The sequence below is a fragment of the Crocodylus siamensis genome, chromosome 4, assembly GCF_052110815.1.
Source record: "Crocodylus siamensis isolate JL-2025a chromosome 4, ASM5211081v1, whole genome shotgun sequence".
NCBI classification, from domain to species: Eukaryota; Metazoa; Chordata; order Crocodylia; family Crocodylidae; genus Crocodylus; species Crocodylus siamensis.
The window spans coordinates 44,429,537-44,451,747 of NC_143398.1; the positions used below are offsets into that span (position 1 = coordinate 44,429,537).

Below are 22,211 nucleotides of genomic sequence, written 5' to 3' on the forward strand. Positions count from 1 at the left end.
AGCTTTCTCTCTTTCCAGTCTTTCAGCTCATCCCTCTGCCTTCCTCTGACGCTTCATTTTGGATATCTCTTGTCATCGTCTGTCTTCCCCTTCCCCACTCCCTCCCCCAGTCCATCCAGAACATAATTCGCCTTCCCCCAGCTTCCAAAATTCTGCTTTGTTTTGACCATATCACACTAATTCAACCGCTCTGCTCACACTTCTTTCTCCATTTCTGGTCATCATGATTAAAAGGTGCTGTGTAACTACTGATCCTGATATATTAATTGCACCATCTTTTGCCTCCACTTCTTCAGGGATGCCACCCTCAGTGCCATATTTATTTACTTATCTCAGAAGCATCGTCACATCTTTTATTTTGCCCTCAATGCCCCCTTCACATTTGATCTGCCAAGCTGCTATTCTCTCCTCACTGAAACTCATCTTTTCCATGAGCTTCAGTCAGTCAGTGAAGTGAAATTCTGTTATGTTATATTCTTCTTGCACTTATTTTCATTTCTAAAAAGATTAACAGAATCCCCCTCAGGACCAAGCTAAATAACCCTTATCTTTTCAGCTTGTTTGCTTTATCCTTTTGGGCAGTACCTTATCAGCCTGTTTGCTGCCCACACATGGCATCAAGGCTAAAGTAGCAAGACTGGTCCTGCAAACACATAAGCACTTAACCTTAGGCATTTCATAGCATCCTTCAAATATAACTGTAAGAGACTTTCACATGATAATATTCTAAAAAGGCAATAAAAATTATTTACACTACCAGCTCAAAATGGCCCAGATTCTTCAACTCTTTTACAAAATCAACGATTGAATTGATTTCTGCCAAAGACAGGCATTGCTCATGTTCCTTCTGGAAGTTTCCATCCTGTAAAAGAAGGGACAGATTAGCTGGTAGACTGGATAGAGAGCAGTAGGCTTTGTCTATTCTTAACTGGCACATGGGAATCACAGCCAGCAAATACAAACTGGATCCCAATTTGTTTGCATCCAGGCCGGGGGAGAGAAAACTGGGAAAACAAAGCCAGCTTCCTGATAGCTCTTTCTCTTCCTCAGTGTGCTACACAGTATTAGTTTCATATAGGAGAGACACTAGGAGGATACAACCACAACAAAGGGGCATAGAAAAGGTATACAGCAGAATGCTGACATGCTGAAATAGTCCTGGTTTTGAATTTCATTGATAATTTGAAATCAGTTCTACATTTGCAAACTTTTTACATGACTAATTCATCATAAAAGACCATGTTAGGGGAAACTGTCACACTGGTAAAAAAACACTAGTTTTACTTTATGTAAAAATTCAAAATACTGCAGTTTTGAGAATTTGATGTTTTAATGGTACAAGATTAAAAAAAAGAAAATTCCATAAGAGATGGTATCATTAAATCTTTCTCATGGCTACATACAGGTCTGGCTAGCATGACATCATACTTGTTCTAAATTTTAATTTTACTGGAAAGCAGAAATGCCCACAGAAGAAAAGGTTTTCATTTAGACTTTCATATTTCCAGTTAAATCATAATAACTAAATCACTTAAAAAATCTCCTCTTACCTTATTCACACTTAGTTTGTGCATGTTTGCTAACACGTCAAAGAAATTGGAAGTTGAAGAGTTATTGGGTAAAAGAAATTTGAAAGCATCTTCAAGGAGAAATTGTTTTACAATTTGGTCCTGAGAATTCAAGTCATCACCAACTTGCAAGTCAAAGTGTTCATGCACCTTAAAAAAAATACAAATTAATTTACAGTGTTTATACCATGTCAATGCTTCAGGATCAGGCTCTCAGAAAACCGGAGATATTTATATACAAGGCACTGTTGTGAATAAGAATAAGATGTATACAGGAATACAAATAAACTAGTAGAATTTGACATATATAATTTCTAATAGATTAGAGGGAAATATAACATGGCAAATACTATTCTTCATACTGTGAAACTATCATACAACACAATGTTTGCTGACATCTAGTGGACTAAGAAGAATATAGCATTGTCAGATCAATGTTTTAAATCTCTTTTTTTAAAAATCTACTTTTTATATACCCAAAAAAGCAGTAAAAGATGTTAGGACAGCTAAAAAAATCCCTAATAAAACTCAATAATTTATGGCTAAGTATAGACAGTCAAAAAGCCCAAAGCTTAATCGATTCAATCTTCACAAATTAGTTTAAGCCAAAGGTTCCCAACCCCTGGGCCATGGTCTGGTACAGGTTGGCTACCAGTCCGCAGGAGGTTGGCTGCTGGACCAGAAGTCTGGAAGTGACCAGCATACTGCAAAGTATAATACTCAGTATAAAAAAGGGTTGGCTGCTGCTCCACAGTATGCCGGTCACTTCCAGACACAGTTTGCCAGTCCTCAGTTTGCCAGTCCACGGTCACTTCTGTTCTACAGTTTGCTGGTCCGCAATTTAGAAAAATTTAGACCCCTGGTCTAAACTGTGTAGATTGAACCAATAAGCAATTGAACAGATATTCACTTTTGATTCTGGATATACAGCCACATGCCTGCAATGGCCCAGGCCAGAAGCTGAGGAAAACTAGAGCATGACTCCCTGCTTGGCCAGGCTTGGGCTAAGGCTAGCCCACCCACCCTGTGAAGGCGGTTTACAGGGGAGATGCTGGGGGACTGTGAATTAACTTGAGGCTGGAGGGGATCTGGGACAGTAATTCAAGAAACTAATTTAACCTAAATCAGTTAAGTCTGATACTACATCCATCCAGGTTTAGTTTAAAGCAGTTTTGGCCATTTTGGGTGCGTCCACACATGCAAGCACGTATGCTTTCAGCAGCTCAAAAAGAAGTGGTGCAAATCTGAGCTGGGGCTTTTTGTCTCAGTGCACGTGCTCGGACTTGCACTTTGGTGTGGAGCAAATTGTGCCACTTGGGGCAAAATAACCCTGCCTGGCTCCTCCCAGATCTGCAGCCAGGGGGAGCTAGAGCCCGGGGCCAGTACCTGTGCTGTCCCCAGCAGTATAAAAAGCTGCCCTGTCCTGGCCCCCTCCATACAAAAAGCTGCCCTGGCAAGCAACTCAGGGCTGCTCACTCTCTGGAGCTTCTGGGGCCCAGCAAATTGATACCTGGGGACACTACCCCTTGTGCCAGCTGGACTGCTGCATCAGCATCCCAAATTAATTTTTTAAAATACCCCAAAATCCATGTTCTTCCACATTTAAAACAAAAAACCACTCTACATATACACATATCTCGAGAGAGAGAGAGAGAGAGAGATAAGTTGGCTAATGCTTTATTGGTATATTTAAAATGTTAAAGCAACTTGGAAGCCTACCAGTGTCTCTATCATCATGAAAAAATAAATTCTAAATACCTATATGTGCTGATCTGTGCTGTTGGTTTTCTTCATACATGATGGGTGTGTGATGGGGGGTTTTGGGGTTTTTAGAAAGGGGGTGATAAGGAGTGTGGGGGAGGTGGGTGGGTGGATGTGGAGGGATGTGGGTTGGTCTGTGGGTAGGAGTGGAACAATTGCTGGGGGCACTGTGTGAGGGCTGCTCGGAGGGGTGGGTCCCCTGGCCCCCACAGGGTGCAGCCCCCCACCACAGCACATGGAATGCCCCCCCACCCAGAGTCCCAGCTCCCCCCTGCAGGGCCACAGCCTCCCTGCCCAGGGCCCATAACTAACCTTTAACCACAGCAGCAAGTGGAACATGTGCCAAGCCCAGCCTGGTTCTGTCGGCCCTGGGGCTGCTCTTGCCACCCAGCCATTCTGGTCTTTTGGAAACAGGACCCAATGAGGCACGAGGGGACTGCGTGCCAGGCCCAGCCAGGTCCTGGGCCCCCTCTCGGGCTGGGTCCATGGTGACAGGACTCAGTGTGGCATGTGGGGACCGTGTGCCAGGCCCAGCTAGGTCCTGGGGCCCCTCTACAGCCCAGCTGGGCTGGGCCCAGATCCCTGAGGCTTGCTAGTCTGGGTTTGCACCACAGTGGGTCACACAGCTCCAGGAGGTGCACATAGGAGCTGCACCTCCTACAGCCCTGTGACCCGCTCCAGTGCAAGGCCAGACTAGCAAGTCACATGGGGCTGGGCCAGGTCCTCACCACGCCACAGGCACAGGGGGCAGAGGCAGGAGCTGGCTCTGGGGTCCGGCCCATGCTGACAGGAGCCAGCGCGGCATGCGGTTCCTGTGTGCTGCGCCGGGTCCTACCCCCTGATCACTTAGTTGTGGCAAAACACAGTTATGAAATTGTCATTGCCTTCTTACCTTGAGAACTATGGGATATATGGAAGTATTGAACCCAATGTCAAAGGTTAACATCTGAAAACAGAGACTGCATCTGAAATAAAATATTTCAAAAATCAAACTTAGTGAGGCGCAGAAGGTAGGGCAGAGTGGCACTTTAAAGACAAATTGCTTCAAAGAGGCATAACTTTTCATAGGCAACAGCTTACACTATGAATGGATTTGCAATAAGCAGGGGTTCTAAATAGAAGGGAATTTAAATAAAAAGGATAGGGGGATGAATCACTGCAAAATGAGGCTAAGGTATATCCCAACAGGAATAAACAAAGTGGGTTAATAGGTCAATAGAAATAAACAAGGCAATCCATGATGTCTGTTACTGCTGAGCATTATCTTTATGAAATATTACTGTATAATAATTTAATAAACATGCATCTTGTAAAATACACCTTAGAATCATAGAATCATAGAAAATTAGAAAATTAAGGTTGGAAGACACCTCAGCAGGTCTAGTCAACCCCTACTCAACACAGGACCATCCCCAGCTAAATAATTCCAGCCACGGCTTTGTCGAGCTGAGCCTTAAAATCCTCCAAGGCTAGAGATTCTACCACCTCTCTAGGTAACCTGTTCCAGTGCTTCTGAGATACTCTACATAAAAGAAAGAAAGATCAGTAGTAATGCAGGCAAACATGTGCAAATAAACAGCTGGTGCATTCTTCCATTGGAGCTACTATAATTTACACAGCTGGGGTGCAGACAAATGGTGGGCTATAGGCTCTGTTACTGGGTAGAGGGGGCAGTTAAAGCTTCTTGTTATAGACTCACAGGTGGGAGTTCTGGCCATACTCTGGATTCATGCTAAAGCTGTCCTCAGTCAACCCAGCTACAATAAATAAATAATCCGTAGCTGGTCATTTAGAATGAGGAGTTGAAAGCAATTGGACTGGATGTCACTCCCTTCTGTTGTACAGACTATAGAAACCGGCATGCTTGAATAATAATTTAATAAACATGCAATAATTTAATAAACCGGTATGCTTTAACACCGTGCCCAGATGGGTCACCTAAAGTTTGGCCTTTGATACATCCCCTTGTGTTATCCATTTTTTTGTTATTTTGTTTTTTAAACTTTTAGTAACTATCATGTAAAGAAGTTAGAGAGAACGAGAAAAGGTCTTGGATGCCATGGATTCCGGCAAGCAGCCACCTGGCATTCTAGGTAAACGTATATTGTAAGAGGGTGAGAGCAGCAAAACTCATTGGTTTCATATGATCCCACTGAGTTTTGTTGCATAGTGGGATTTAAAGAGGCTTCACATCATTCATATCACGTGGGTCAAGAACTCCAAATGGAACATGAGGTCATATACTGGAGGCCACGTACACAAACACATCCGTTTTGTTTGTGTAAAATTGTGTAAACCAAAATTAGCAGCTTTTGCAGAACTCAGAAGATAGCTCTCCAGTCATTACAACTCTCTCTCTCCTTCTCTCTCTCTCTCTCTCTCTCTCCTTTCCTCCCTCCCAGGAGGAGGGGAGTTCAGGAAGAGTGGTTGCTCCTCAAGGGAGCGAACCTCAATGCACAAGCTAATTCTATTCCATCTCGGAGGAAAGGCAGCAGGAGGGCACAGCAGCCCCCCTGGCTCTCCAGGGATCTAGCAGACCTCCTGAGGCTAAAAAGAAAGGCCTACAAAGGATGGAGGATGAGATTCACTTCCAAGGAGGAATATTCTTCACTGGTCTGGTCCAGTCCGGTTCTGCAGGGAGCAAACCAGGAAAGCCAAGGCTGCAACTGAACTCCAATTAGCTCTGAGTATCAAGGACAATAAAAAGTCCTTTTTCAGATATGTGGGGAGCCGGAGGATAAGCAAGGGCAATACTGAACCCCTGCTAAACCAGATGGAACAACTGAAAACTGACGCCCAGGAAAAAGCCAACCTATTAAATGGGTACTTTGCATCAGTTTTTCATCAGTCCAAAGGGACGCCCATGCCCACTATGGGACAGGGAGGTCTGGGTGAGGGAGATTCCCTGTCCTCCATCAATGCTGACCTTGTGAAGGAACACCTTGAGAGGCTGGATACTTTCAAGTCAGTGGGTCCTGACAATCTACACCCCAGGGTGCTCAAGGAGCTGGTGAGCATTATAGCCCAGTCCCTGGCACAGATCTTCGAGAACTCCTGGTGCTTTGGTGTAGTGCCCAAAGACTGGAAGAAGGCCAATGTAGTGCCTATCTTCAAGAAAGGGAAAAAAGTGGATCCGGTTAACTATAGGCCTATCAGCCTGACTCCTATCCTGGGGAAGGTCTTAGACAAGTTTATTAAAGAGGCCATCCTTAATGGACTGGCCGACACCAACATCCTGAGGGATAGCCAGCACGGGTTTGTTGCGGGAAGGTCTTAGTTGATCAATCTCATTTCCTTCTACGACCAGGTGACCTGTCACCTGGACAAGGGAGAAGAGATTGATGTCATATAACCTCACTTCAAAAAAGCCTTCGATCTGGCGTCCCATGATCACCTCTTGGTGAAACTGGCCAATTGTGGCCTTGGGTCCACCATGATCCGCTGGCTTGGAAATTGGCTCCATGGTTGGACCCAGAGGGTGGTAATTTACCAAAGTCAATTGTCATGGTGCCCTGTGACCAGCAAGGTCCCCTGAGGCTACGTCCTTGGACCCATATTGTTCAACGTCTTCATTAATGATGTGGACATTGGAGTCAGAAGCGGACTGGCCAAGTTCATCGTTGACACCAAACTTTGGGGCAAAGCATCCACACCTGAAGACACGAGGGCGACCCACGCTGACCTGGACAGGCTCAGCAAATGGGCGAACGAGAACCTGATGGTGTTTAATGCTGAAAAATGCAAGTTTCTCCACCTTGGGAGGAAAAGCCTACAGCATCCTTATTGGCTCAGCAGTGCTACGCTGGCTAGCACTATGGAAGAAAGAGACTTGGGGGTCATCATTAACCACAAGATGAACATAAGCCTGCAATGCGACGCTGCCACTAGTAAAGCAACCAAAATGCTGGCTTGCATCCATACATGCTTCTCAAGCAAATCCCGGGACATCATTCTCCCCTTGGTGAGGCTGCAGCTGGAGTACTGCATCCAGTTTTGGGCCCCACAATTCAAAAAGGATGTGGAGAAGCCTGAGAGAGTCCAGAGAAGAGCCACGCTGTCCCGGGGAGACAACTAGTGAACTGGGCTTACCTGCAGAACCCGAGGAGGAACACGCAACGCCGCCAAGAGGACCCGTGCGGCGCGTCCACCGCTTGTTTATACAGGTGCGTCCAGCCGGTGACGTCAGGGAAGGACACCAGCTGGGGAAGTTAAAAGCAGCAGCTGTGGCCGCGGAAGGGCTGGATAGCCGCAGGACAGAGCAATTAACAGCTCCGCCAGCAAGAGGGGCTGAGAGCCCCAGGGAGGGGCAGCTACCAGCTCCACCAGGGAGAAAAGCGGTGGTGGTGGCCGACAGCGGGGCTCCAAAGGAGCAGAGGCAGACAGCGTGGCTGTAGGCTGCTCCTGACATAAGAGGAGCAGGAAGCACGGCCATGGAGGGCCCAATGGGATACGAACCCGAAGACAGCGTGACCCACAGGTGGAGTGCCGGGGCAGCGGTGCAGAGACTCTGCCACACAGAGGGGGAGAAGACCCAGGAGAGCCCTGAGAGGGTATAGTCAGGGTGGGGATCGCCGCCAAGCCACCGTGCCAGGAAACTGTAACGGCACTAGGGAGATTAGGGGCCAGGGACAACCCAGGAGGACTGAGGAGGTCCAGATAGGATCCTCAGGCTGTAGAGGGGTCAAGGAGCTGGTCTTTAAGTCTGTTTATGGTTTTGTTTTCCAGATGGCGGATACCTTAGCTGGGATAGCTGAGGGGGCATCTTCACAGAAATAGGGTTGAGGGTGCTTTAGGTGAGTCCAAACCTGTGCTGCGACCTCGTACAGGGTCAAACAGGGAGAAGGAAAGAAGGAACGTGGGTCAAGCTGGTCGGTGAGCACCCGGACAGGGACAGGCCAAGTGGAGAGGGAATATTACCCCACCACCGAAAAATCGGACCCACAGAAAAAGAACGCACTAGAGGTGGCGTTAGGCCGGGATGTGACTGCTGAGGGACCTGGCCCACAGAGTATACAACAAACCAACCTTGACACTGAAGAACATCAAGTCGTGGTGGGCGAGAACAAGGTCGGGGACTTGGGCGAAAGAGAGCTGCTCTGATACCGAAGTGGTCCCAAGAGGATAGTGACACCTACAGGACTACAACTACCTGAGAAAGGGGAATCACAACCCAGCAGTCACACATGCGCATGATCAGAGGTCAGGAAAACAGACCATACCACGACAGGCTGAGAGCCACGGGGCTCTTTAGCCTGGAAAAGTGCAGGCTCAGGGATGATCTGACGGCCACGTATAAGTTTATCGGGGTGACCACCAGTATATGGGGGAACGTTTGTTCACCAGAGCACCCCAAGGGATGCCAAGGTCGAACAGTCATAAACTACTGCAAGACCATTTCAGGCTGGACATAAGGAAGAATTTCTTCACTGTCTAAGCCCCCAAGGTCTGGAATAGCCTGCCATCAGAGGTGGTTCAAGCACCTACACTGAACACCTTCAAGAGTAAATTGGATACTTATCTTGCTGGGATCCTATGACCCCAGCTGACTTCCTGCCTTTGGGCGGGGGGCTGGACTCAATGATCTTCCGAGGTCCCTTCCAGCCCTAATGTCTATGAATCTGTGAATTATGTTTATGTTATTGCTATGAAAACAGCTAGGCTCTCAAATAGCTGTATAAAGCATGCATATTTAATGTCAAAAAGTAAAGTGCCTCCTCCATATAAAACTAAAATCCTATACAAGTGACTGTAGTAGCTTAGTGCCTGATCCAGTTTTGTCTTAAAGGCACCTAGAAATAGGTTAAATGGGATTTAGGTTAAATATACGTGCACTGAAAGAGTAATCCACTTTGGGCATAGTCCATATGGCACAAAATTCATTAGGAGATAAGCTTAGATCCAAGCAATGCCTCCAGTTCAGATTGCAAAATTCCCTAAGCTTCTTTAATTGGGCTTCTGGGTATGAATAAAAACAATATCGTTTGATCAGGCAGACTCCTAACTTTTGCCTAACCCTACTGGAATCCAGTCTGATGCTGAGGTGAAACCCAAGCCCCAAGAAGGGCAAGATAAATTAGCTAGCTTTGTGATACCTTCACCTGAAATCTAAGTTCTCTCACCCTGAGGAGGTATAAATCTATATTTCCAGTTTCCCAGGAAAGTGCTCTAATCACCCTGCTATACAACAGCCCAAATGGGGGCATCCTCAACACTGCTAGTTAATACTGGGCTCCTGGGCAGCTGAGATTACAAGAACCATGGGGTCAGGAGAACAAGAGGGAGCTTAGTGATTATGGCACTCCCCTGGGTAGGGAGAAATCTGGGGTCTGGTCCCTGTCAGTCACTGAGAGGTATAAACCATGTTAGTTTGAAATTAAGCACAAAGCAGGGCATGGTGGCACCTTAGAAAATAAGTGGTTCCGAGAGGCATAAGCTTTCATAGGAAACAGTTTACTTCATTCACAGCAACCAACAAAGTAGGCTGTTGCCCAAGAAAATGTATGCCTCTCTGAACCAGTTACACAGCCACTAATTAAAAAAAAGAAAGCAACCGTAGAAGCACAGACAGCTTCATGGACAAGCGTTCCAAGCACTAAGCAGTTTGGGCACCATAACTGAAGGAGGACGAGGCATTCTGAATTCCAAATGTACAGGGAGCCTAAATATATAGTATGAGTCAAACATGAAAGCACTGATGATGGGTAGGAATTGAGACATAGCTCTGTACTTATATTTCTGTTAGCTACCTGTAGGTACCTCTTGGCTTTCTTGAATAATGCTTTAAATGGACCCTATCTCTGGACAGACAGTCTAGGCATGCAGTAGGCTGTTTGCAGACATTTAAAAAAAAAGTGGCGCTTTACTTTAAACTCAGTGCGCTCCTGCACCAAGCACACTGCATGTCCAGAAGAGGCAGCATGTTAGTTGGAACCGGCTCTGCAGCATCTGTATAAACTGGGAGCTTTAGTGAGGGTTTTTTGGTGCTTTTATCTAACAGCTGATTGAATCAGCTTTAGTTAAAAGTGAAAAAAAGCCCCACTGAAGCACCCAAACTATACAGACACTGCAGAGCCAAGCCAAAGTAATGTGCTGCTTTTTCCAGTAAAGTGCGTGTTTTTTTGGTTTTGTTTTTTTAACATCAGCAAGCAGCCATAAACCAACACTAAATAGTTCACTCTCCCAGGCACACTTTTAGGTAATCAAATGCCTAAATGTAGGCACCTCCAAGGTAAATCTGGACCAGGGCTATAAGCCTCAGAAGCTTCTCATGTGTAGTACTCAACAATTGTGCTAATATCCAAAACAAGTATAATTCCTTAATTCAGCCCAAGTTAGAGCAGCCCCAGCCAGCTGTCTTCTGAACCACGAGTAATAAATTTTTGCATTTCTTTAAGGTGGTGAAGCACTGGAGGTACCTAAAGGTGGCTTTATGTATGTTGGGACTCTTTCATTAAATAGAGCACAATGAGGAATAAGGAATAAAACAAGACAGAGTCTGCCCCTAAGTGCTCAATGAACCTCTTTGACTTTTTTTGAACACCAATGGCATTGGACACCATCTGGTAAACAATGCAGATGTCCTTAATTCAGTCTAAAAGCAGTGTAAAATATAGATTTATTTGTTATATAAGAAGTTCTGTACTCTGTGTTACTCTTCACAATATTCTAAAGAACAACTTGACAATAGCTAATTTGCTTTTTTATTGCAAGCTACTTACCGACTGAAGGTCTTTGGTCCTGAGATGGATGATTCACTCAGTACTTCAGCTATCAGTAAGAGTTTGCTTATAGTTTCTTTCATATTATCAAAGGCCTGCTGAGGAGAACTGGATCTAAAGAACATCTCAAAAAATGTTTGCAGCTGTAAAAGATAATCATAACACAGATTCTTAAACACATATCTTGATTCACTTTTTAAGATCATGTATTAAAGGCTGGCAGAAGTCACATTGTTTAAAATACTCCCTTTGTTTGCTACATGTGCCACATTAAAGAACAATATTAAATATTCCACTCAGTGTGCTAACAGAGACGTATTTGCATTTATAAATAAGCAAATTTGAAATAAGCTGTGCAATAACTGCTATCAAAGAGCATGGCCTGGAGATGCAATAGTCTCTCAGCCTAAATTCATTTTGATAAAATTTTCTGATATCAATCGTGTGTGTACAGAAGCAGCACAAAGTAAAATCCTTTCTTCTTGCTAATGTATTAGGCCAAAATACTGTTCTGCTTCTCCTTTGAATATGAGTAAACAAGTTTAATGAATGGACAGGGGCAAGGATAAAAAGAACAGTTGTCAAAGTAAAAGGAATTTCTCTTTTATGAAGGCTGGTAGCCAAGTAGCTGCTCAGTTACCAATGCTCATACCTTGCAACAATGATGGAGCTCCTGAATGCACCTCACAGGAGGAATTTAGCCTCATGAATCCTCATACACAGGCTCTGTATACACTGCCCTTTTATATACTTCTATCACTCAGCCAAATCCATCCATCACATCACTGAAGCTCAATCCTGCTGTATTAGGATCCTCTGTGCCCACAGAAGGGGCTGCACGTGTTCCATAATTACATTATGATTTTAACATAATACTCTGTAGCAATGTTCTACAACAGAAGTGGTCAATCTGAAGCATGTAGCAACAAGTGGCACGGGCAGCCTGTGTGTGGCATGCAGGAGCTTGGAGAGTGGGCAGGCAGAAGGCAGAAGAGCAGCAGATCAGGTAGGGAAAGGGGATCATGGTGGCACAAGGGGATCATGGTGAGGAGGGAGGCATGAAGCTGAATTTGTGGCATGCCTACTAAAAATCTTGACCCCCACTGGTCTATAATAATTCTATACAGATAAAGGGCTTAGTTCATCTGTCTGTGCGTCTTTCTGTCTGTCCATAATGCTCTTGGAGCACTCTGATTGGTTGTCTTGGCAGCCAATCACAATGCTTACTGAAACAACCAGAGTGCTCCTCACAGACAGACGGCCAAATGTGGGGAAGAAGAAGGGGAGGAGGTGTCGCAGTGCAGGGCCCGGAGCAGGGGGTGGAACTCCAGGAACTCTTGAACTTGAAGGCAGCGGTGGCTACGTGGGGTGGTGGAGAAGGGGGACGGAGAGGACAGTGTGGATGGAATGGGGCAGTGGAGTGCCACCACAATGGCAGGGATGGAAGAGATGGAGCAGGGGGGCAAGACCAGAATTGCTGGCCTTGCTTTTGCCCCCTAGCCCTGCTCCTTGGAGGTGGTGGCAGCGTGGGGTGCTGGCGGAGGGGGACAGAGGGGACAGAGGGGACAGCGAGGCAATCTTCCCCCCTCTCCACCCCCGGCTCCTGGGAGGCAGTGGCGGTGTGGGGTGGTGGGTGGCCGTGCCCATCTCCACCCGCCCCCCTCCCCATCATGCTTAATGGGCAACTTGCTAGTATACTATAAAAACACACATTGTAATGCAATCATTTATTATAAAAGCATTGCTGAGGATCTTCTTTAGAGAATTATTGCACACAAAAAAGCACCAAAAAAGCTATATGTTGATGCCCAAGGATGGCAAATTACTGCTCTGAACCTTTCAATAGCCTCTCTCTATATATAAATATGGATATGGCTACATATTACTACACTGACACTATACATACAGAATTTTCTAGACCGTTTGGAACCTTTCTCCAGTTTGATCATGTAAGCAGTACGAATGATGGGAAGTAGAATTTTTTTGTAAATGTCTTCAGGCACACTACTGCATTTGAAATTGCAAGGGGCTTCCTAGTCTAAATTCATTTTGAAGACACTGGATCACAGACTACATAATTAGTTAGGGGAAAAACTCATTTTTGCATCTTACATAGAAAACATATTTTCCTTCATTGCCAATGATTCCCTCCTATTATACTTGTTAAATAAATGTCATATGGTTCACCTGTTAATCTGCTGTTTTGTTTCAATATAAGCAATTCTCTTTTTCAAATTTTAGTGACTACAAGAAACATGTGCCAAGCACATGTATTAACACTTTGTACATGCTGAGTATTTTAAACAGCTGGTACTCTTCATATTATCATAAATAAATTGTTCTATATTCCTATAGGGAAATTTTAAAAAGGTGACAATGGTAATATATCAAGGCTGTAGAAGTAAATCTTCTATGCACAGGAAGTCACAAAGTTAAAGTTGGGCAGGGCAGGGGGAGGGGCTGGCCAGGGCAGGGGGAGAGGGCCTCGGGGGGGGTCTGGGGCTGGCCAGGGCGGGGGAGGGGGCCTCAGGGGAGCTGGCGGGTAGAGAGGATGGCCAGGGCAGGAGTCGGGGGGGCTGAAGGAGTGGGCAGGTCCATTGGGGGTCCTCCCATGGTCCCCTCCCCCCTTCTCCAGCCCCCCCAACCCCTTACTCACTGACACTGGAGCCCTGGTACTGAAACACGTGGCCTGGCAGCCAGAGTGTCTCCATGGAGGACCCAGCCTGCGATTGTCTCAGGGCACAATCCGGGACTGTGCCCTACTCCACTTTTTTAAACAGCGATTTTTTTAGACCTAATTTTAGGTCTAATTTTTTCCCCATGCTGCAAACTTTTTCGTTCCTGCATGTACCTGTTGCCCTGCCTCAAAGAGGGTTGAGACAGGACAAGAGTCACACGGACACTCGTCTGGATGTGCTCATAGAGTCCAAATCCTCAGAAGCAGGTATTAGATTTTATAGAATCATACAGAAGGGCTGGAATGGACCTCCAAATGTCATGCAGTCCAACCCCCCCTGCCTGACACAGGATCATCTCTATCCAAACCATCCCATACAAACCATAATCTGAATTCTATATAAGACTACAAACAACCATGACAACACAGACCCAAACTGCCAAAGGTAAATCAGGGGAACCATGGCAGCCAATGTCCTGCTTCTATGATATGTTATCAATATATGCTCAAGAGATCTCAGATAGAGGGACTTACCCCCTACAGATGAAGGCAAAACCCCCCCAGAGTCTATACTAATCTGACCATGGGGTAAAATTCCTTCCTGACCCCAAATATGGTGAACAGTTGACCTTGAGTAGAGGGGCAAGACCCTCTAGCCAGGAGCTTCCAGCTTTAGTTGCAGCAGGAGCACTGGCACACCCCAGTTGAAGTCCCCAGCCTTGGCTGTAGCTAGCACCCAATGTTTCTGTGGAAATTTAAAAAACATCCTGACCCAAGCTGCAGAAAGTCAGGGGGGTGGGAAGCAACCAGCAAAGCTCAGAAGCATAGAGATACCCAAGGTAGAACATCCCCTACCAGTGGCTGTCCAACCTCTTCCTGAACACCACCAGTGAAGGAAAATCCACAGCTTCCCTAAGCAGTCTGTTCCACTGCCTCACTGTATTAACAATGAAGAGGTACTTCCAGATATTCAGTCTAAACTTACTTTGCTGCAACTTCATGCCATTGGTCCACATCCTCCTCTCTGCAGCAAGAGACAAAACGTGCTTTCCCTCTTCTTTATGGCAGCCCTTCAAGTATTTGAAGACTGAGATCATGTCCCCTCTTAAGTGCCTTTTCTGTAAGCTGAACAGGTCTAGCTTCTTCAGCCTCTCCTCATATGACTTGCCTTCCAAGCCTTTAATCATCTTTGTTGCCTGCCTCTAGACCCTCTCTCGCTTTTCCACATCCTTTTAAAGATGTGGAGCCCAGAACTGCACACACTACTCCAGATGAGGCCTAACCAGCACCAAGTAGAGAGGCACTATCACCTCCCATGTCTTTCACCTAATGCTTTTATCGATGCAGCCCAAAATCACATTCATCTTTTGTGCAGCTTCATCACACTGCAGACTCATACTGAGTCTGTGGTCTACCAAGACTCCCAAGTCATTTTATATAGAGCTGCCATCCATCCAGTCATCCGTTTTGTGTGGGGGGTTTTGTTATATCTCCTGACGTGTAGCACCTTGCATTTGTCCACATTGAACTTCATCCTGTTAGCTCCAGCCCAACTTTCCAATCTGTCAAGATCCTTCTCATTAAGCTCACATCTTCCAACACGTTCACAATCCTTTTCAGTTTTGTACTGTCCACAACTTGCTCAAGAAGCTTTCTCTCCCAATATCTACATCATTATTAAATACACTGAACAGCTCCAGGCCCAGGACAGACCCCTGTGGGACTCCACTCGAAACCTCCTGCCATTCTGACATGGACCCATTAATAATTACCCTTTGCTTGCAGCTATGCAGCCAGTTATCTACCTCCTTATAGTAGATTTATCCAGTCCACATTTCTCCAATTTGTTTAAGAAAAGGTCATGCGGGACCTTGTCAAAAGCCTTGCTGAAGTCCAGATACACTAAAGCCACAGCATTCCCATTCTACCCAAGCTGTTACTTTGTCAAAGACAGAGACCAGATTTGTTTGACATGATTTGTTTTTCATAAATCCATGCTGCCTGCTTGGATCAGCCTTCCCTTCTCCAGATGCTTATACAAGGCTTTCCTTAAGGCCTTCCTTAAGTAACTTCCCAGGCTGAAGGACTGCTTTGCAAACAGTGTGTCTCTAAGTTGATGAGTGATGAGCTGCTTCCAAGTAGCAACAAGAGGACCCCTGGTCATTCAGTAGAAATGGCATGCTACATGGATTGTGTGTACACATCTGGAAGTGATAAAAGAAACCTCAGCGTTTGAGTGTCTCTGTGTGTCATATGGCTGTGCCCCCAAAAGCCCAAATATTAAAACCTGTACATCTGCAGACCTATCCTCTTAGCTTGCAAAGGCAGTGGACTGTCTGTTTGGGCAAGGCTCATATCACTCCATATCAGCTATTAACATCTAGTTAAAAGTAGTACTGATGAGTATGAAACGCAGGCCTGAAGAGAGATATTTTTTATGCTAATCTTGGTTTGTTGACCAAAAAGTAGGAATAAAGTGTTAAAATTTGATGGCAATCCCTGGTATTCAGTCTAGAAAAGAATAACTCCACTGGCAAAATGTTGAATAGAGAGTAGAAAAGGATTAAGGTTTAGCAAGTTAATCTTCAAAGTGCACTGATTTTGTGGGCACTGAGGGCTTTTGCGAAGACTGATGTGATACAGGTGTGGGAAGCAGGGTGTGGGAGAGGGGAAGAGGAAGGAAGGGGAGGGGGAGGAGTGCACTTGCACAGATGTAGGCATGCTACAGGGCTTTCTTGTACAGGAAATTCCAAAGTTTCCCAGGTGCCTGAAAGTGTTCATTCACATGCTGAATGGATACAGATCCAATGAGTATGTTGCACACATTTATGTAAAATGCATGCCTCTGAGAAAATTTGCAAATTGATACATTTTTCATTAAACCAGTAAACCAGCATCTTCTTTAAAAGAAATAACATCTCAAGACAAATATTCTTAACAGGGATTTAGCTCATTAGTTTTAGCGCACTTGAAAAATAAATCAATTGCCTATGTCAATATTAATATTAAAATGTATTTTCTTATTCCTCTTTGACATTAGATTTAAAAAAACAAAAATATGAATTGCCTTTTCTTAATTCCTCTTTGACATAAGATTTAAAAAAAATCCACAAACCTCCAAGTCATTTAAAATAAGCTTTGTGATTTCAGTGCCATAAATTATTTCATTCTATTGTACTCTGCCAGAAGTACACATCAATTAAAGGCCCGAAAGGAAGACTACATTTGATTTAATCACATAATTCCTATTTGCAATTTCATGCATACATGCTCAAGGAGGGATTAAAAGTGAGGCATACACAGGTCTGCAGATTATTTTAAATTTAGTTATTCCTTTGAGATAGCTTCTTCTCCTGCATGTTCTTTGTCAATGAACCTGCGGGGACAGATTCTTAGGCAAGGTAGTGCCCCTTTGTGTCACCACAGCAGTGTAAAGTCTCACGACATTACCTTAATTAAGGATCTGTCCGATGAACAATAATCCTGCCAGGATTAAATTGGTTTTAGCCTATGCACACTTTCTCCTTCTATCTTCACTTCCTCTTTATGGGCATGTTGAATAGTATGTGTGACTTTTGTTCTGCATACTGAACTTTAATGCCCTCTGGCTGGCATAACTGGCAACACTTAGTAGGTACAAACTGTAGAAGCTTTGCTGAAATACACTGCATCCAGAAGTCTTTGGGACTCGTAATTCCACATCAGCAGGATAAACAGGTCAGCCATATGCCTAATTGTTCTTTGCCTCCCTTCTCGCCTCCTTCCTCTCATCTAGCCCCCACAACTGTTCATTCATCCATCCATCCCCAGACTTGGCTGGCTGGAAGATGAGGAGGAAATGTCACTCCTGCCTTTAATGACCAGTCCATCTCCTTTTGAAGGAGAGGAGTTTGTTACAGAGCAACTGGGGTCAGCAACTGACTTCAGGACATCTAGTTGGTTCTGGGCCAACCAGCTGACATAAGGACAGAATTTGGGGCAGATAACAACAATAGCCTCAAAGAAAGCTAGAGCCCAGGACTGGGAAATCAATGCAAGGAGAACACTTCATAAACAGATACACAATGTTGAATAAGAGTATCTCATCTCAGCAGAGGAAGCCTTCCTTGATCAGCATCATGGCCTTAAGGACCAATTGCTAGGGATGCAACTACTCCAAGAGCACATTAATACGACAAGAAACAAGGTATACTGTTCTAGGACTGAGCACGGAAAACTATTTAGGCTCTCTGCTAAATTATGGTTAAAAATTTGAAGGCGCAGTGCTTCATATTTTTGTAGGATTTATATATGATTTCTCAGAGAAGCTGCTTTGCTGGTCCCTTTTACAAAACACTGACTGTGACCTTCTAGATTAGATGGCAGACAAAACCATTATTATATCTGAGTGTGGTGTTCACTTCTTGTTAAATACCTAAACTTCTGAAGGTTGTAGAAAAATCCAAGAAATTATGTCAATAAGAGTCAAATGGAGGTTTTTCTTCCAAGATGCATGGATTGGAAGTTGGAGATAGTTTTTCAAACCAAGGTGCCCTCAATGGAGAATTCATCTGCGCAGTAGATCTGCCAGTATCCCACCACTAGGGGGATCTGCATAACCACACAGGCTTGTCAGCGAAAGCTTTTCTTTAAATGTGTCTGTGTTTTATCCTACTACAGAATGAATCTTTGGTAAGAGGCTACGCTTCATTTTCCACGTCAGTCTTATATCTGCAGTTAGCTTTCCTTTATCATTGTCTATACTTGATAATTTTTTTTCACCCATGTCTACAAAGATTTGTGTGTGCTGGGGCACACAAAACAACACTGCCGCAGGGTAGTACTTGTGTTTAGCAGGACGACCCTGCAGAGGTGTTTATTAGTCTACTGCAACCTAATAGGGTTGCAGGTGTAGACAGCAATGTTTTACTACACGGCTAATTAGTCTGCTGTGCAGCAAACATCTTGTGTAGACATGCCTCGTACTGCCTATTACTTATCATACACAGGTCTACACGCTGCCTCCTTATCAATCACTGTAGATAGAAAAAGTTGTGAAGTGGGTAATGGGAGAAAAATGTACCCATAATCGAAAACAATGGCTCCTGAATACATCATAAGGAAGACAGTGCAGTAATGTATCACAAGTTTATAGTGCTAGCTGTTGAGTATGTCTATTTATTCCACCCCAAGATTTATTATTATGTGAAACCATTTCCCTGCATCTTTGAGACAGGACTTGAAGAAGGTGGAAGCCAAGATATTATTCAGATATTCTGCATAGTAAATATCTTATTTATGCTATTTTTTCTACATAATCTATTTTTAAAGGAAGACTATTAAATAGTTTCGGCCACAAATTTTCACTGCCTTAAACCCGTTTTAATTCACTTGAATGGAAAATGTTCTGTGGCATCGTTTTATCATTTATGGCATACTGGTAGTCACCAAGGATTTAGTTTTTAAAGCTGCAATACAGGAAGAGAAAGAGAAGTCTTCCAGCAACATTTTCTCTATAGTTCTTGCTAATTAAAGACAAGTCTAATAACGAATGAAGTCAACAAAAATTTTCCTGGTGAGTTCAATGTCTTCTACATTAGTTTTTTGAGAAGTGAGAGGATTAACTGTGGTTTCTTGGACACAATAGTAGTTTTTGGTGGAGTACAGGTGACAGACTAAGAGTTTTCTTCATATTGCTCCTAAAGCAGGATATGGGCCTTCCAAGAATGCATGGGCAGACTTCCAAGGACCCAATTCCTGGAAGGAGAAAGACCTGACAAGTGTTTATCCCCAATTATTAGAAATGCTGCTTCTTTCAAGAATCTCAGATGGACCTGGCTCTCCAGGGATCTAGCAGACCTCCTGTGGCTAAAAATAAAGGCCTACAAAGGATGGAGGATAGGATTCACTTCCAAGGAGGAATATTCTTCACTGGTCCGGTCTGGTCCTGCAAGGAGCAAACCAGGAAAGACAAGGCTGCAACTGAACTCGAACTAGCTTTGAGTATCAAGGACAATAAAAAGTCCTTTTTCAGATACGTGGGAGCCAGAGGAAAAGCAAGGGCAATATTGAACCCCTGCTAAACCAGATGGGACAGCTGACAACTGACGCCCAGGAAAAAGCCAACCTATTAAATGGGTACTTTGCATCAGTTTTTCATCAGTCCCATAGGACACCATTCCCACCACAGGACAGTGAGGTCCAGGTGAGGGAGATCCCCTGCCCTCCATCAATGCTGATCTTGTGAAGGAACACCTTGAGAGGCTGAATACCTTCAAGTCAGCCAGCCCTGACGATCTACACCCCAGGGTACTTAAGGAGCTGGTGAGCATTATAGCCCAGCCTCTGGCACAGATCTTTGAAAACTCCTGGTGCCCTGGTGTAGTGCACAAAGACTGGAAGAAGGCCAATGTGGTGCCTATCTTCAAGAAAGGGAGGAACGTGGAGCCGGTTAACTATAGGCGCATCAGCCTGACTTCTATCCTGGGGAAGGTCTTAGACAAGTTTATTAAAGAGGCCATCCTTAATGGACTGGCAGATGGCAACATCCTGAGGGATAGCCAGCACAAGTTTGCTGCAGGTAGGTCTTGCTTGACCAATCTCATTTCCCTCTACGACCAGGTGACCTATCACCTGGACAAGGGAGAAGAGATTGATGTCATATATCTTGACTTCAAAAAGCCTTCAGTCTGATATCCCATGATCACCTCTTGGTGAAACTGGCCAACTGTGGCCTTGGGTCCACCATGATCCGCTGGCTGGAGAACTGGCTGTGTTATCGGACCCAGAGGGTGGCAATTGATGGAAGCCAATCGTCGTGGTGCCCTGTGACCAGTGGGGTCCCCCAAGGCCCTGTCCTTGGACCCATATTGTTCAACGTCTTCATTAATGATGTGGACATTGGAGTCAGAAGCAGACTGGCCAAGTTCGCCATTGACACCAAACTTTGGGGCAAAGCATCCACACCTGAAGACAGGAGGGTGATCCAGGCTGACCTGGACAGGCTCAGCAAATGGGCGGACGAAAACCTGATGGTGTTTAATGCTGAAAAATGCAAGTTTCTCCACCTTGGGAGGAAAAACCTACAGCATCCTTATAGGCTCAGCAGTGCTACGCTGGCTAGCACTATGGAAGAAAGAGACTTGGGGGTCATCATTAACCACAAGATGAACATGAGCCTGCAATGCGATGCTGCCGCTAGTAAAGCGACGAAAATGCTGGCTTGCATCCATACATGCTTCTCAAGCAAATCCCGAGACGTCATTCTCCCCTTGTACTCAGCCTTGGTGAGGCCACAGCTGGAGTACTGTGTCCAGTTTTGGGCTCCACAATTCAAAAAGGATGTGGAGAAGCTTGAGAGTGTCCAGAGGAGAGCCACGTGCATGATCAGAGGTCAGGAAAACAGACCTTATGATGACAGGCTGAGAGCCATGCGACTCTTTAGCCTGGAAAAGCGCAGGCTCGGGGTGATCTGATGGCCACCTATAAGTTTATCAGGGGTGACCACCAGTACTTGGGAGAACATTTGTTCACCAGAGTGCCCCAAGGGATGACGAGGTCAAACAGTCATAATACAAGACTGTTTCAAGCTGGACATAAGGAAGAATTTCTTTACTGTCCGAGCCCCCAAGGTCTGGAACAGCCTGCCAGCGGAGGTGGTTCAAGCACCTACATTGAACACCTTCAAGAGCAAATTGGATGCTTATCTTGCTGGGATCCTATGACCCCAGCTGACTTCCTGCCCTTTGGGTGGGGGGCTGGACTTGACGATCTTCCGAGGTCCCTTCCAGCCCTAATGTTCATGAAATCTATGAAATTAAATGTATATAACTCTTGGAACCTTAAAGAGAGAAAGAGAGCACAATGGAATGTGTCAGGATGCTCAAGTCAGAAGGCCAAATCCTATTCCATGTATTAGGTACGCAAGTGAACATAAAAGTGCCAAACTGGGTCAAACCAATGGTCCATTTAGACCAGTCTCCCATATCTGACAATACCAGAATGGAGAATGGATGCTTTGGACAGAGAGTACTGAAGTGGACCTACCCCTACAACACAAAGAATGATTTTTATTTCATCCTGCTGGAAAAACATTAACATAAAAGCTGGCTGAGTCCTCTTCCCCCTTGCTGCTTGTAGGCTAAAATGATGATAAATTAATATAAAAGAAAAGGAAAAGATCCTGAACATTTCTATTGCGTTAAACTTTTGCTGACAGGTATTCTGTTTTACATTAAATATCATTGAGGCAATATCAGAAGACACCACTTGAGGGCAGTACAGCAATCTGATTGTCACAACATTAACAAACCAAAATCAGATTAAAATGTGTATTTTCCAGCAGCACTCTGTTTCTGGGTTTTGCACCCATCTTAACTTTAAAAAATATTTTGTAAAAATCTTCCAATGTACAAGACGTGAGTTTCCATGGGAGATCATATTAGTTTATATCATGCCCTTATTATGCTACAGGACTTAACTTCAATAATATAGCCCACTTCATGATCT

General features: G+C 44.7%; 1 protein-coding gene across 3 annotated transcripts in view; it reads right to left on the minus strand.

The window, feature by feature from the left end:
• CPED1 (cadherin like and PC-esterase domain containing 1) overlaps positions 1–22,211 on the minus strand; it is a 243,408-nt gene that overhangs the window by 147,232 nt on the left and 73,965 nt on the right. For all 3 annotated transcript variants that reach the window (XM_090042204.1, XM_090042203.1, XM_090042205.1), the window contains 4 exons: positions 11,048–11,190; positions 4,222–4,294; positions 1,551–1,718; positions 758–862 (listed from right to left, as the gene is read on the minus strand). In XM_090042204.1, the coding sequence (XP_089898330.1) occupies positions 758–862; positions 1,551–1,718; positions 4,222–4,294; positions 11,048–11,190 (489 nt within the window). The remainder of the gene's footprint in view (positions 1–757; positions 863–1,550; positions 1,719–4,221; positions 4,295–11,047; positions 11,191–22,211) is intronic.